General features: G+C 38.8%; 1 protein-coding gene across 1 annotated transcript in view; it reads right to left on the bottom strand.

Annotated features, from left to right (window-relative positions):
- LOC119884824 (ryanodine receptor 3-like) overlaps positions 1–12,575 on the bottom strand; it is a 27,293-nt gene extending 14,718 nt beyond the window's left edge. The window contains exons 1-10 of the mRNA XM_038695127.1: positions 12,299–12,575; positions 11,952–12,066; positions 9,126–9,258; positions 7,397–7,500; positions 6,174–6,309; positions 5,573–5,747; positions 5,013–5,115; positions 2,704–2,824; positions 1,401–1,570; positions 1–167 (exon numbers count right to left, since the gene is read on the bottom strand). The exon at positions 1–167 is cut by the window's left edge and continues 54 nt beyond it. Of these exons, the coding sequence (XP_038551055.1) occupies positions 1–167; positions 1,401–1,570; positions 2,704–2,824; positions 5,013–5,115; positions 5,573–5,747; positions 6,174–6,309; positions 7,397–7,500; positions 9,126–9,258; positions 11,952–12,066; positions 12,299–12,489 (1,415 nt within the window). The 5' untranslated portion in view covers positions 12,490–12,575. The remainder of the gene's footprint in view (positions 168–1,400; positions 1,571–2,703; positions 2,825–5,012; positions 5,116–5,572; positions 5,748–6,173; positions 6,310–7,396; positions 7,501–9,125; positions 9,259–11,951; positions 12,067–12,298) is intronic.
- Between the last annotated feature and the right edge of the window lie 2,221 nt (positions 12,576–14,796).

The following is a 14,796-nucleotide window of genomic DNA, read 5'->3' on the forward strand; positions in this document are numbered from 1 at the left end:
GAGCGGCCTTTAGACAGCCGGTAGATAGTGTGCAGCGTGGAGTCAATCAGGTGTGCGTAGTGCTCTGTGCTGGCAAACAGAGCTGCACAGCGGGTCAGCAGAGGCAGCAGGGCCGAGCCGATGTACCTGTTCATGGCCAGTGCAGTCTCAGTGGTGCTCAAAACCTCCTGCGGGACAGGGAACAATACATGTATCTGAAGGGTGTACGGCACAGTAGTGTCCCCATTTCAGGATTAAGAGAAAGTTGGAGTGACTATAGGCTCCTGGCAGAAGCATAAAATGTGGTTCCTGGGTAGAAACAAAGCAAAATGAGTGGAGCTGAAAAACTAAAATTCCCCTGTTGTCAGGAATAGTTTATAATAGTAGGGCACTGACTGAATAGAAAGTCTTTCAAAACATGTCTTTCATTTTAAAATGACTTTCTATGAATAACATTCTGCCTGTTAGGTAGAGAATGTTTTAACAGAAGCTCTGGACATCCTAAGAGAGCCCTGTGAAGTTTCTCACTAAAACTCCCTGAGGTCTAACAAACTTGTTGAATGCATTTCCTGAATGAATTAAAATGCAGTTTACATTCACATTTACGAGACTTCTTCCTCACTATCTTGGTTGGCACATTGCTATGTTTTTTGGCACGTTACCTTGAAAATCAATGGAGTACTGTTAAACCATTGGCAGGCTGTGAATTGCACTGCCAGTGTCCTCATGCACAACACAAACAAAACGAGGACCCATTCATAAAACCATTGTTCTATAGTGGTCAGAAAACTCCTTAGGGGACATTTAAGTAAAAGGTACCTGTTAAATCAGATAATTTAATGCTGAAATTGGAAATGGACTGTCATCAGTTTTAAACTAATTCAGCTGATTTTTATGTAAATAACTGTGACTGAGGATAAAATGGTAAAATGTTATATTCCCAAGTACAAGACAAATATGACAATTTAAATACCGATCACATTTCTCAGTCTTCTCAGCAGATGTTTAATCCAGTTTTTGTAAGGAATAATTACATTAATGTTTCTGCCAACTTGGAGGCCGTCATGACAAGGCTTTGTTCTGATTGCAGCGCAGAGGAATCAGTGTTCATGTTTGCTCAAATTATCTGCATTTTTCACACATCGAATGAGCAAACTGGAAACCCAAACTAAACTTGTGACAGAAACACAAATTCAGTTAGAAATGTCATAGGAACAGAGATAGAGAAGATGATGAAAATAATATTACACCTGCTAGCAGCTAGTCCTTTTACTTTGTGCAATAACAGGCTAAAAAGACTAAAATGTAATCTTTTAAGAAAGACATACAAACGTTTTGGTACCTAGTGAAACTTGGAGTTTGAAGGTGAAGGTTTGCTAGGGGATGTATGATGAAAGTTATTTGGGTTTTCTCTCACTCACTGTGTCCAGAGATGCAGAGGCTTGGAGGTCAGGCAGGAAGCCGACCTCCAACATCTGGAGAAGGAAGCTCTGGTCCTCGATGCCGTAGACTCGATCCAGGAAGAGCACCATGGGGGCCTTGTGGTCCGGACAGAAACAGGCTGACATGTCGGGCTCTGTCACTGTGCCATCTAAAGGTTAAACATTTCAGGTTAATGTGCCGTTGTTATCGAAATGTACACTTTGTAAACATTGTATTTCTTTTTTTTCTATTTAATCTGACTTTTTCTAGTATACCTAATTAAGTACTACTAATTACTACTACTAGTATTAATACTAATTAAGTGGATTTAGAAGGACATTATCTATAAGATCTTTTGGGTTTTGGAGAAGCAGAAGAAAAAAAGTTAAATAAAAAGGAAAGGGAGGGAAAAGAGGGACGAAGAAAAACAAATAACAAAAGCTGATCTTTAATTAAAGTATCGAATGATACATAATTTACGACCAAATTATGTAGAAACAAACAAGATAAATAGTGGGAAAGAGCATCATGGGTCTTTTGAGGTAAAAGTAATTCCATTGATGATAAGCTGTGGAAATGTAATACAAAAGCAAAACCTTGTGTGTTCAGTCATTTAAGACAGCTTGCTTTCTTATTAGAAAATGTCACAAAGAAAATTGGATACGAAGTTAATTTTCTGGTGCGATTCCTGCTGAGACAAGCTTTTTCTGTAAGATTATACCTACACAATAACATTTTTAAGCGAAGCACAAACTGCATAAGGTACTAGAAACACACTGTTCACAGCAGAAACACAGAGAGAGAAGTAAACAGATTTCCACTCCTGAATGAAGCCTGGCTGTTATGACACGGTCCTACTATCTCCAGCTGGCAGAGCTTAATGATTTTCAAAGTGTGGAGCTTTGAAATTATTTTAGTTGCTTTTTTCTGGCAGCGTGATTTCCCATAGCTACATGCCAACCAAAATTACCTTCTTTATTTTTTATTTCTAGGTAGTAAATTTGTGATATGTTAGATTTGGCAGCAGAGAAAAATCGATTTTGATATACTGTAGCTTGTGTTTGTATGCACAGTTCAAATGTGCTGTGTGTGAGGCCAGTTCCAAAGACCATTTTCTGCTTTTCTGAATCACTTTTGGTTGCTATTAGTTTCCTCCAATAATTTTCAGCTTTACGCTGATTGTTTTTGTTGCAGCACGTGGTTCACCTTCATTTATTAATGTTTATCTGCTGCTTTTTAACATCTGTATGCAAGACTTTAGGTAGCAAACAAATAAAACAACAACCACCAAGATCAACATACCTTTATTAACCACAGGCATTTTAAGGGGGATGCTGATGATGCCCACCAGGTCTGTAGTGGGAACCAACGATCGCAAGATGGCCCGGATACGTAGCGCCTCACCTTTGCCTGCATTGATGAGCTGTGAGAGATAAAAATAGGAAATATTCAACTCACTACTTCATTCAGCGCTCTCTGTTATTGTGTAGAGGATCTTGCTAACATGAAAGTAAGCGTGATGAAAAGCATTTAGTAGGCATATGACAGCAACATTTGATGAATGTGTATGAGAAACACAATTATACAATACACAATAGACTTAAAGATGGACGAGGCGTCTCCACTTCCCCCTACTGTACAAAAATGAAGCCAAAATATCCTGGATACAGATCAGCTTGCACTGGTGACGTCATTTGGAGCAATCGATATACAGTGGGTACGGAAAGTATTCAGACCCCTTTAAATTTTTCACTCTTTGTTTCATTGCAGCCATTTTCCAAAAATCAAAAAAGTTCATTTTATTTCTCAGTAATGTACACTCAGCACCCCATCTTGACAGAAAAAAACAGAAATGTAGAAATTTTGCAAATTTATTAAAAAAGAAAAACTGAAATATCACATGGTCATAAGTATTCAGACCCTTTGCTCAGTATTTAGTAGAAGCTCCCTTTTGATCTAATACAGCCATGAGTCGTTTTGGGAAAGATGCAACAAGTTTTTCACATCTGGATTTGGGTATCCTCTGCCATTCCTCCTTGCAGATCCTCTCCAGTTCTGTCAGGTTGGATGGTAAACGTTGGTGGACAGCCATTTTCAGGTATCTCCAGAGATGCGCAATTGGGTTTAAGTCAGGGCTCTGGCTGGGCCATTCAAGAACAGCCACGGAGTTGTTGTGAAGCCACTCCTTCGTTATTTTAGCGGTGTGCTTAGGGTCATTGTCTTGTTGGAAGGTAAACCTTCGGCCCAGTCTGAGGTCCAGAGCACTCTGGAAAAGGTTTTTGTCCAGGATATCCCTGTACTTGGCCGCATTCATCTTTCCCTCGATTGCAACCAGTCGTCCTGTCCCTGCAGCTGAAAAACACCCCCACAGCATGATGCTGCCACCACCATGCTTCACTGTTGAGACTGTATTGGACAGGTGATGAGCAGTGCCTGGTTTTCTCCACACATACCGCTTAGAATTAAGGCCAAAAAGTTCTATCTTGGTCTCATCAGACCAGAGGATCTTATTTATCACCATCTTGGAGTCCTTCAGGCGTTTTTTAGCAAACTCCATGCGGGCTTTCATGTGTCTTGCACTGAGGAGAGGCTTCCGTCGGGCCACTCTGCCATAAAGCCCCGACTGGTGGATTGCTGCAGTGATGGTTGACTTACTACAACTTTCTCCCATCTCCCGACTGCATCTCTGGAGCTCAGCCACAGTGACCTTTGGGTTCTTCTTTACCTCTCTCACCAAGGATCTTCTGCCCCGATAGCTCAGTTTGGCCGGACGGCCAGCTCTAGGAAGGGTTCTGGTCGTCCCAAACGTCTTCCATTTGAGGATTATGGAGGCCACTGTGCTCTTAGGAACCTTAAGTGCAGCAGAAATTTTTTTGTAACCTTGGCCAGATCTGTGCCTTGCCACAATTCTGTCTCTGAGCTCTTCAGGCAGTTCCTTTGACCTCATGATTCTCATTTGCTCTGACATGCACTGTGAGCTGTAAGGTCTTATATAGACAGGTGTGTGGCTTTCCTAATCAAGTCCAATCAGTATAATCAAACACAGCTGGACTCAAATGAAGGTGTAGAACCATCTCAAAGATGATCAGAAGAAATAGACAGCAACTGAGTTAAATATGAGTGTCACGGCAAAGGGTCTGAATACTTATGACCATGTGATATTTCAGTTTTTCTTTTTTAATAAATTTGCAAAATTTCTGTTTTTTTCTGTCAAGATGGGGTGCTTAGTGTACATTACTGTGAAATAAAATGAACTTTTTAGATTTTTGGAAAATGGCTGCAATGAAACAAAGAGTGAAAAATTTAAAGGGGTTTGAATACTTTCCGTACCCACTGTATATACATATCGAGGTCCCGGCCATACACTCGGCTGATTGAAAGTTGAGCAGGGCTCAGATTAAGACTAATGACCATCTTTGGTAAAAATTTAATGATCGTGTACTAACATTTGGACCATGTCCAATCTGCTAACATGGAGCGGGCAGGGTTTATGACCTATACTGCAGCAATCCACCAGGGGGCGATCAAGATGTTTAGGCTTTACTTTTGGGGAGCTGTCATGTGTCCATCTTTATATACAGTCTGTGGTTATTTCTCATGTGGAGTCTCACATGCATCTCTGGAGCACAGCGTCCCAGCAGGTCAATGAGAGCTGAGTAGAAGGACATGATGGCGTTACCCATGTGAATAATTTCTCCTTCTTCATCACCAGACCTGAAACACACATCACACTGTCACTGTGACAACATATTTTGTGCAAACCTCTGTAGAACTGAAAATAAATTGGGAACCGTACACTCAGATTCTGCAAGGGAATTTGAGAAGGAAATGTGCATCAGTGGAGTGATAGATGGGCAATTTTGTGAATATTTATAACAATGTTTCTTACATACATGATTTCTTAAAGGCCACTATGTTATACATAATGATTGCCTTTTTGCCTGATTACAGCCTTTGCATAATTATGTGAGCAGGCAGGCACCAATACTTACAGGCCCAACAAGACTCGACACAGACAACGGGAGACTTTAACACTTGACTGTTTTCGAGACACTTTTTTTTGAGTTGTGTTTTTTTTTTTTTTGTGTCTCATGCTGTGTAAACGCTGATTCGCAAGTTTTTCAACCCTAACTAGAACTAAATAATCTAAGAAACTGGTGTAGATTATTACCCAGCAGGAAGTCCAGCAGGCAGGTCCAGGGCAGGATCCTCAGAGATCTTGATGGCCTCCTTCATGGCGGCCAGCAGACCTTGACCTCCCTCTCCCCTCAGGGCGGGGCCGAAACACTCTGGACGTCTGATCAGCAGCTTCACCACCACGTTGGCATTTTCCTCCACACTCTCACCTGGTTTACAAATACAGCAGGGTAATGAACAGGCATCTATGGGTGATGATTTAAATAATCCCCAAATAGGACAGGCCAGAGTCAGCTAGAGGACATAAATCCTGGAAGTCAGGTTTATTCCTTCTCCTAAAGCATTATTTTATTTTTTATTCAGGGAAGGTGGACTAACATTTCTATTTCTACTTCTTACCAGGTGTGTATACAGACCACTCACAAAGATGGATTCACACAGACAGTGTGTCCTCAGGAACAATTCCAGAACAACAAAACAACACAACAGCTGTTGATCGCTGCCGTCATAAAGAACATGATATAAACAAAATTTGGACAACTTAAGAACACCCCATGTGAACAGTCCACACAGTATCATTAAAGGGCAACATTTACATCATTTACTCCATGAGCTCAGTATGAAAGTTGATATACCATTGCAGAAGACGGCGAATCTCAAGAAGGACAGGTAACGCTCTCCTTCTATAGGGTTCCAGCCAAGGTCTGGGTAACCTTTTGCAACTAGCATGGCACAACTCTGAAGACCGCAGCCTGCCAGGTATGTCACCACCTACACACACACACGGCAAGGCAAGTTTATGTGTATAGCACATTTCAACAACATGGTAATAATAATTCCCCTTCCATTGTTTTGCTTTTTTGATATCCCATCTCTCACACCAGACAAACCTCGCACACACACACACACACACTTCTGTTTGACTCCTGGGGACACTGTCTTTTTGACTGTCAGAGTCAGTAACAGTGACAGCTTGAAAGCATTTGCTGAGCTAGCTTATTGACACGGCACAAAATCCCACTTCATTTATGGGTGGCATAAGGTTTCTATTTCTATCTGGCTTACTTTCACCCTAAGTCAGCAGCGAGGAGTTTTAATAATAAGTTAATCTCAGCTCTATATAATGAAAAAGAATTTGCTGATCATTTTGCACTTGAGAATGTTTCAGTGCACTTACCCTATATAAAATTCATCAAACTACTCATACTAAACAGAATAAACACAAATGTTTTCACGATAAAAAACATTTCATATCATTCGATATCAATAATTATCACGATATATGTCAAATCTTTATTTCTTTCAAGTTTAAAGGCTGATTTTTGCTCGTGAGTAAAAATTGAAGAAGCCATATGGTTAAATATGTGGTTAAACTTTTCTTTATGGTCAGAATGGGACACACACTTGATGCCAAACAGTGGATCACTTAACAAATCTGAGGGAGAAAGTTCAAAACTATTATGATAAAAAAAACTTTTAACAAATATGATTAGTAAATCTTTTTTCAGTCCCTTTTCCTCAACAAAATCAATATTTTAAAGAAAAATTAAGTGCTAATTTGTTGGTGATTCAAAGGAATTAAACCAAATATTTATTGATATATTGAACATTTATTATATTGATATTGAAAATTATATTGCGATAATTATCATTATTGTTTTATTGCCCAGCCCTAGGTACACTGCTTTATGGCTTTATTACAATGTATTCTGAGCTGCAATATTTTTACTGCATTCACAAGTTATAATAATATATAATATAATGTTTTGAGGATCAACAATATTGTAATTCCAGCAGCCAGCCTCAATCAGTTATTTGCAGTCAAACATGTTTTCACTTTTATGCTGAAATAACAAACCTTCTCCAGATCAGGTTCCTCCAGGGCCAGAGCCAGGCCGTTGTTGTCCATCACTGAAGATGCTGCAACATCCAATGGGGTGGAGCCCCGCATAGCTTCAGAGGCTAAACACACACACACACACACACACACACACACACACACACACACACACACACACAGTGTTACCAGCAATCTCCACATTTTTTCTATACTAAACAACAGGGGGCAGTCTTTCTACATATGCTATTGTGATATTCCATCTCTTATAGTTCAGAGCAGCAGGTAGTGTTTCAGTGTGAGATCAGTCAATATCTGACCTTTTAAGACTGATTTCTTATAACAAATGTCACACAATAATGCTTGAATATTATTCAAACACTATAAATAAATAAAAAAAATTATCACTTATGCAAACATGCAATTACAATGTACAGCGAAATTCTACTTGTTAAAAGGAAAACAAAATATTATTTCCAGCTGTTACAAAACCAGCAGATTCTCAGCAGAACATTTACTAAAAGTAATATATTACTTTTGTAAAATTTGACACTTAATTAAAGTTGGAAACAATGAAACTTTTCAGTAACAATTATAAAAATATACTTCATACATAATAATGTATGGAAGTTTCATAAATGAACTGCATCACATTTAATGGACATCTGTGTCTACAAGCTACTACAATGCTACAAACCATTGTAATCAATGCATTTTTTAGTAAGCAACGTATTAAATAATTATTTTGCAACAGTCACAGAAACACTTTGATGTTGCACAGATATTCCTACATTCAAGTTAATGAATCTTATAGGACTGAGTGTAGGAACACTCCCTGCCCACATAAAAGGTCAAAATCCCATTGGGCACCTAGTCAGAAAGTAATTGTGCACACTGTTAAAACAGTATGTCAATAATTGGTTTATATTTATTCATGATGTTTATGAAGATTCTCAGTCATCCAGGTCATAGTTATCCAACAAAGGTTAAAGTCAAGGGGCAGCTTTGGATGAGGGACAAAACGTCTTCCAGTATCTTCAACCAAGTCCAGCTGCCCCTTGACTTTAACCTTCGTTGGATATATTTATTCATGCAGACAAACTTATCAACTGGGACAATTCGTCTTGGCATGTCTACCAACACCTTCACAATGCCATATGTGACTGATGAGTAAGCAAATATCAAACGTTAGTAATAACAAACTGGTGTGTTTGTATTCATCTGTTCTCTCCACACCATGTGAGTATCTCCATTTTCACGCGTAGGAGCTTTAGTGTACAGCAGCCGGAGCCCAGTGACTCATCAGTCCTGCCCTGCATGCCTAAATAACCCTCGTACCTCATTTTCCTGCATTCCTCTCTGCCATTCTTCTCTCTCTATCAGCTGCCTCCTTCTCTGCCCCTTTCACTCAAACTGATACACTGGCATAATGTGGGCGATAAGCAAAAGGACATTTTTGTACTTCCTACAGCATGGTAAATACTTTTAATTCATAAGCTCAAAGAATTCCTTTAACTTATTTATTTCAATATTTATTTCTTCCACTATACCTTCTAACATTGTCTCACCCTCTTATCCAGTGAGTCATCTTTTTCTTCTGCTCATCCTTCATATCTGTAATTTTTAAACCTGCGTCTTCCTCTCTCAGAATGATATACATTAACTGTAATTGAAAATGCGGCATGGCAACTGTCAGTAGATAACAGGAGAGTAGACTCAGTCTCATTTTATCAAGTCAACCAATACTTACCCAGCCCGACACTGCTGTTCTCCAGCAGGTAGCTCAGGTGGTCAAACATGGCTTTCTGGTTCTGGCGGCTAATGCGACAGAAGTAGCACAAGAAACGACAACAGCTGGCCACCATCTTGGGGAAGGCAATCTCCTGTGAACAACAAGTCAAAGCAGACCCTCATTTTAATGACATTTTTAAGGCAAAATAAAGGGTTGACATATGGCTGGGCAATAAAACAATAATGACAATTATCGCAATATAATTTTCCTCAATAACAATATAACAAATGTTTGATTTAATTAATTTGAATCACCAACAAATTAGGACTTATTTGTTTACATTTATTTTGTTGACAAAAAGGGACTGAAAAAACGTTTTACTTAATTTTACTCATGCATATATAGATATATATAGATTTTATCACAATTAGAATGTTTTATCTCAGATTTCTTAAGCGACCCACTGTTTGGCATCAAGTGTCATGTTCTGACCATAAAGAAAAGTTTAAAACCACAATTAAGCATCTGGTTTCTTCAACTTTCACTCAGGAAAAAAAAAAATCAGCCATTAAACTGGAAAGAAATAATGATTTTACATTTATTGTAATAATTGTTGATATCAAATAATATGAATTTTTTATCATGATAACATTATTGGCCATATCACCCAGCCCTATGTTGACATGGGCAACATACTTTTACTGGAAAAATGTATTGGGTATAAACGTAACGGGTTACATAGACACTTATACTGTATATAGTCTATTCTTTTTACAGTATTTTACATATTGATCATATTGTAATTTATTTTGTTGACAGTAGCAGTCCAGTTGTCCTTGGTTAGAGGGGTTTGGCTACAGCCATTTCCGTGTGATAGCTTTCTTGCTAGATGCCAAAAGTATTTAAAGTGATATTAATCCTGAGTCATGAGTTTGTCTGGGAGTTTGCCCAGATATAATGTGACATAAAAGCAATCTTCAGCAATCTCTTGCCAATACGAAAACATTAAAGGGCAAGCCCCAAAAATATGAAAAAGACTGTCATTTTTTTCTGCCACACTGCCTCCAGAATTCATCCTGTCCCTGGTAACTTTGACTACATTTGAATGTTGGAGTTACAAAATGTATGTTCTTCCAACAGATCTCTCTCCAGGACCTGGAGTTAGTAGTCTCAGCCTGGATTTCCATCTCATTCCAATCATCTTCAGATATCCCCAGGCCTGATTCTCCTATTTCTGTTTGATACAGACAGCAGCATAGTTTTTGGAGTTTCAGATCATCAGGTTTTATTGCTAATCTGAAACTCTTAAATATTCTCCAATATATACTGTGTGAGCCAACCTGACGGGGATTATATCTAGCCTTTCCTCAAAGGAGTTGGATTTTAATCTATTTTGATATGTCTGGAGGATGCAGAGGCTCTGATAAAAGCTTAAAATTTTCTGTTCAGAACAAAACAACTGAAAATAATTTGACCTTCAAGTCCTTTTGCATATGATGCCGTTACCTCTGTCATTCTCATTTTTCTAAGTTCCAGTGTGGGTTCAGTCTAAGGTTCAGTCTGAGCATAAATCTATGAGTGAAGTCATTTTTGTCCAAACCAGAGATGAAAGTAAACTGGCAGGGGAGTGGATAGGTACCAGACGGGAGGGAAATCATCATCTTACCTTCAGCAAATTACTCTGCAAATATGCCCTTTACACAGAAAATCACACTCATAGACTAGTCGCCCTGTGTTCAGTCAGCAGTCAAAGCAATTTTACCTTTTTAAATGTGTTTAAGCCTTGTGAAAAGTTACTCAGTAGTAACGCTGTGCATGACTGGGAATAACATTTTTATTAAAAGTCTTGGTTGAAAAATAGCAAACTTATTCTTAGTTTTTATTATGTAGTGTGTTTATTTTACACCTTGATTATATGTTATAAAATTTCTTGTTATCCTTCATATTGTGGGCAAAGACGTGACTATAAAAATCTATTACCCAACTATATCATGGTTTGATATTATATCATGCCATGACTAAAACAACATTTGAGATAATCAATGAGTAAACACTGCAAACCTGATATACATTTACAAGCTGTGGTACTGCCACTTTATATGGCCACAGTAAGTGAAGTGCACAGATCAAGTGGCAGTAAACTGGTCTGGAATTTATGTCTGAGACTGCGTGATCAGACTGCCAGAGTCAGATGTGAAGGCCTGAATGTCTCCCTGAGGTCTTTCTGTCTGAGGTTCAATTCATACTTGGCACTTGCCATGACATTAAATCACAACCATCTCTTCCAGCTTCTGTCAGCACTGCCCAAAATGGACAGGCTTTAGAGGCCTCCATCTCACCCCTTTCATGCCCTCCTGCCCTCTCCATTACCCTTGTGGCTTTTCTGGGTATTAGGTTGTTGATCTTGGCTTACTTTGATTTCTTAGGATTAAATTTGTTTTCCTGAGATCACTAAACAACCTATTAAGCATACAAAAGTTTAGCTTCTGTGAGGACTTTTCAATCAAATAGTCCCAGTTACAAAATCTGAATTTTAATAGATTTCAAAGTGACCAACCCCTCCCTCATTACCACCACTGAGGTGCCCCTGAGCAAGGCCCTTAACCCCAGGTGTAAATGTGTAACTGTGTGAACTGTGATCAGTGCATTCCTGCAAGGAAAGGCTTCCTCTCAGTGAATCTTCCCTGAATACACAAATGTGACATTTTTATTTTATTTTAAGCTTATAAGTAGACCTTGAGTTGAGATGGTTTGTCCACTATTTACTTTCATGACAGTAACAACTTGACATCACTGGGTTGTGTTGACCACAACTAATAAAAGAAAGTAGTCACGACTTCCTACCTGTGACTTGTCTCCTCCCAGTACGTTGACCATGACCTGCATGACAGTCTCATGCATGCCCAGCACTCTCATTAGGTTGGGATGTTGGTAGAAAACCTTGTTGTTCATGATGTCACTGGGAACACAAGAAAGCGGTTTGTGAAAGTAATTTATGCTAATTGATATATTACAGTTTTGAGGCGGTATACAATACAGTGGAAATACTGCCTGATGATGAAAATGTACTGTAAGTAACAATGTGCACTGACGAACAATGCGTAATAGGCCTAGCTATCATCAACCATTATATCTTTACATTACATGCGTTATAAAGACGTCACTGCGTTTATTACAACATATTTTCTTACCCGAGGCCATCAATCATGAGTTTCTCCTCCTCCTTGCCCATGCGTACTGACAGGAGAGACCTTATCTGACCAAGAGATACCAACAGGTTAACAGCATCCTGCACAGACGCGGCACTGATGGTGTAGGATTTCTTCATAGCCCGGAGCAGCTCGCCGATGCCGTCATACTGCCTCCTTAGCAGGCTGAACATCACTCTAACCAGCTCTGGGTCCTGGATGTGAGACTCCTGAGCCCAGCTGGTTATGGTCTGGGAGATCAGCTCCTTCAGGTTGGCTGGAGAAGTGAGAATTCAACATCCACACAGTGAATAATGGTGCAGAGGTAGTAAAGTTAGTGGAGCTTTTCTATCAAAGGCTAATTGTGCCGCCACATTTGACCACCACTGAACAAATGTGCGATCCTAACGTAGCAAAGAAAGTGCTGTTGTGCTGCCACTGGATTCAATTCCAATTATGATGAGCCTATAAACTATTTGGCTTTTTTCTTCAAAACAGACTCATCTAGCAGAAACATTGTCATTATTAAGTAATTCTCTAGAAGGAAATATTCAACTGCATCATTCTGCCACTTCTTATACTCTGGAACTCATTGGACATTTGTAGGGGGTAAAGAAAACAGAAGACAGCAGAGTAATTCTGTTCTCAATTGTTCTCTTTGCCACTATGCTTACAAGGGCTTGTAGTCCTGTTTAAGCATACTATAGATAAATCACAATTCAAGTCATAAAGCATGTGGCACTCTCAGCATTGAGTTAAAAACTTTAAAGTCACATTTTGATGATTTGCTGAAGCCTCAGGCAGCTCGCTGGCTGTGATTATTACATTTACAGTTTTTTGAGGCATTTGGTAGTATAATCTGAAATAATCGCGTAATGTTTCTGAAAGGTTGGTGACGCTAAAATGTATGTATCACCCACGTGAAGAGCATCCAGTAAGAAGCTCAAGAGGTACGACAATAGTGCAAAGGCGGAATGATAAGTAAAACATTTTGTTTGATCCTTTTTGTGTAGTCTGTAGGTTGGGTTATGCTGCTACTATTGTAATTTGACCACATGACCTTACCGTAAAGTTTCAGTTTATGCAGCTACACTGATTACAGTATTAACAGTGTACTTTGAGGTAATATCTGGCTTGAATCTGGTTATGTAGTTTGTCATTTGGTATGTGTGATGTGTCAAAATTAGAAAAAAGCCTGAATAGAGCAAATTAACAACATAAAATTTCGATTTAGTATTTGACACAACAATTAGCATCATAACTGTGGTAATTTCTATCCATGGTGTGCACATATCGAACTGGGATTTTTGGATGCTATGTGTACGAGGCTGTAAATCTCAAGCACTGTACCCACATTCACTTTCTAACTGTGTAAACATACAATAACCCTCTTCTCACCAATGCAAAACGCAATGCAATCAATAATACTGCAATGCCCTTTCAAGACTTAACACTGACAACACTGAGCAAAACTGAAGATTAGAAGATCCATTGTTTTAGTCAAAATGCAGGTATTCGAATAAATGTTGTGTTTACAAAAAAAGAGTAAAGTGTGGGTGATTATTTGAAACTTCATCAAGTCTCACAAAACTTTAGTCTTACATACAGGCAATGATAAAACAAGGCACAACTACATAAGAACTCAGTGACCTGTAGTGATAATGTAGAGGCTGTAGCCAAACGCTGCACCTCTCCAAATGATAACATTGTTATTCCAAAGCTTTCGCTGAACTTTGAGTATTTAAGTCAAACATCTGTAGCAAACAAAAGGGTCAGATTCGAGCAGAATCCTAATGAGAGACGAGAGAGGGAGGGAGGCAGTTGCCCTGAAGGTGAATGTCTCGCAGATTCACATCTGCTCTGCATCGTTGCTAACAGTTGCTCACATGGGAGTCATCACAAACACAGAAAACTATCCTCCCTGCAAGCTAATCTGCAAATGACCACACACAGTCATTTATAAAAAAAAAACTTTTAAGTTTCATAGCTGTGTTAAATGCATTTTCACTGCAAACCAAACATTAAGCTGGCATTACTAAAAAAAATTTAACCTTAAACTATCAAACCTATCATTTGGTTTGATTGATTTTGGTGTTTTTCAGATTGCACACTAAGATGCATAATACTAAAATTTAAAGATAAAACATTGAGATAACATTTACATACTTAACAAATGACAGCATAATGGACTGGAAGAGAAGCAGCCATCATTAACTATGCCTACTTCAATATGATCTTAATGTGAAGTACAAAGGAACCAGCGTCTATCATATATCAGTCATGTTGAATCACATCATCTATCCACTCATAAAGCTTTTCAATAATGCAAGGTAGGTGTGGGAGGCGTGAGTATAGCATTAAAATTTACAGAGAGTCTTGCAGTGGCTGTCCATTAGTCTTCTATTATTTGAAATAGAACATAGCCATGCTTCCAGCAAAGGGCAGCAGAAAATAATTTTGAAACCACTGATCCAAGGTTGAAGCAAAGAACTTTTTAAACT

Source organism: Micropterus salmoides, unplaced genomic scaffold, assembly GCF_014851395.1.
Source record: "Micropterus salmoides isolate LMB-PRFRI ecotype aquatic unplaced genomic scaffold, ASM1485139v1 Ms_hic_scaffold_3698, whole genome shotgun sequence".
Lineage (NCBI taxonomy): Eukaryota > Metazoa > Chordata > Actinopteri > Centrarchiformes > Centrarchidae > Micropterus > Micropterus salmoides.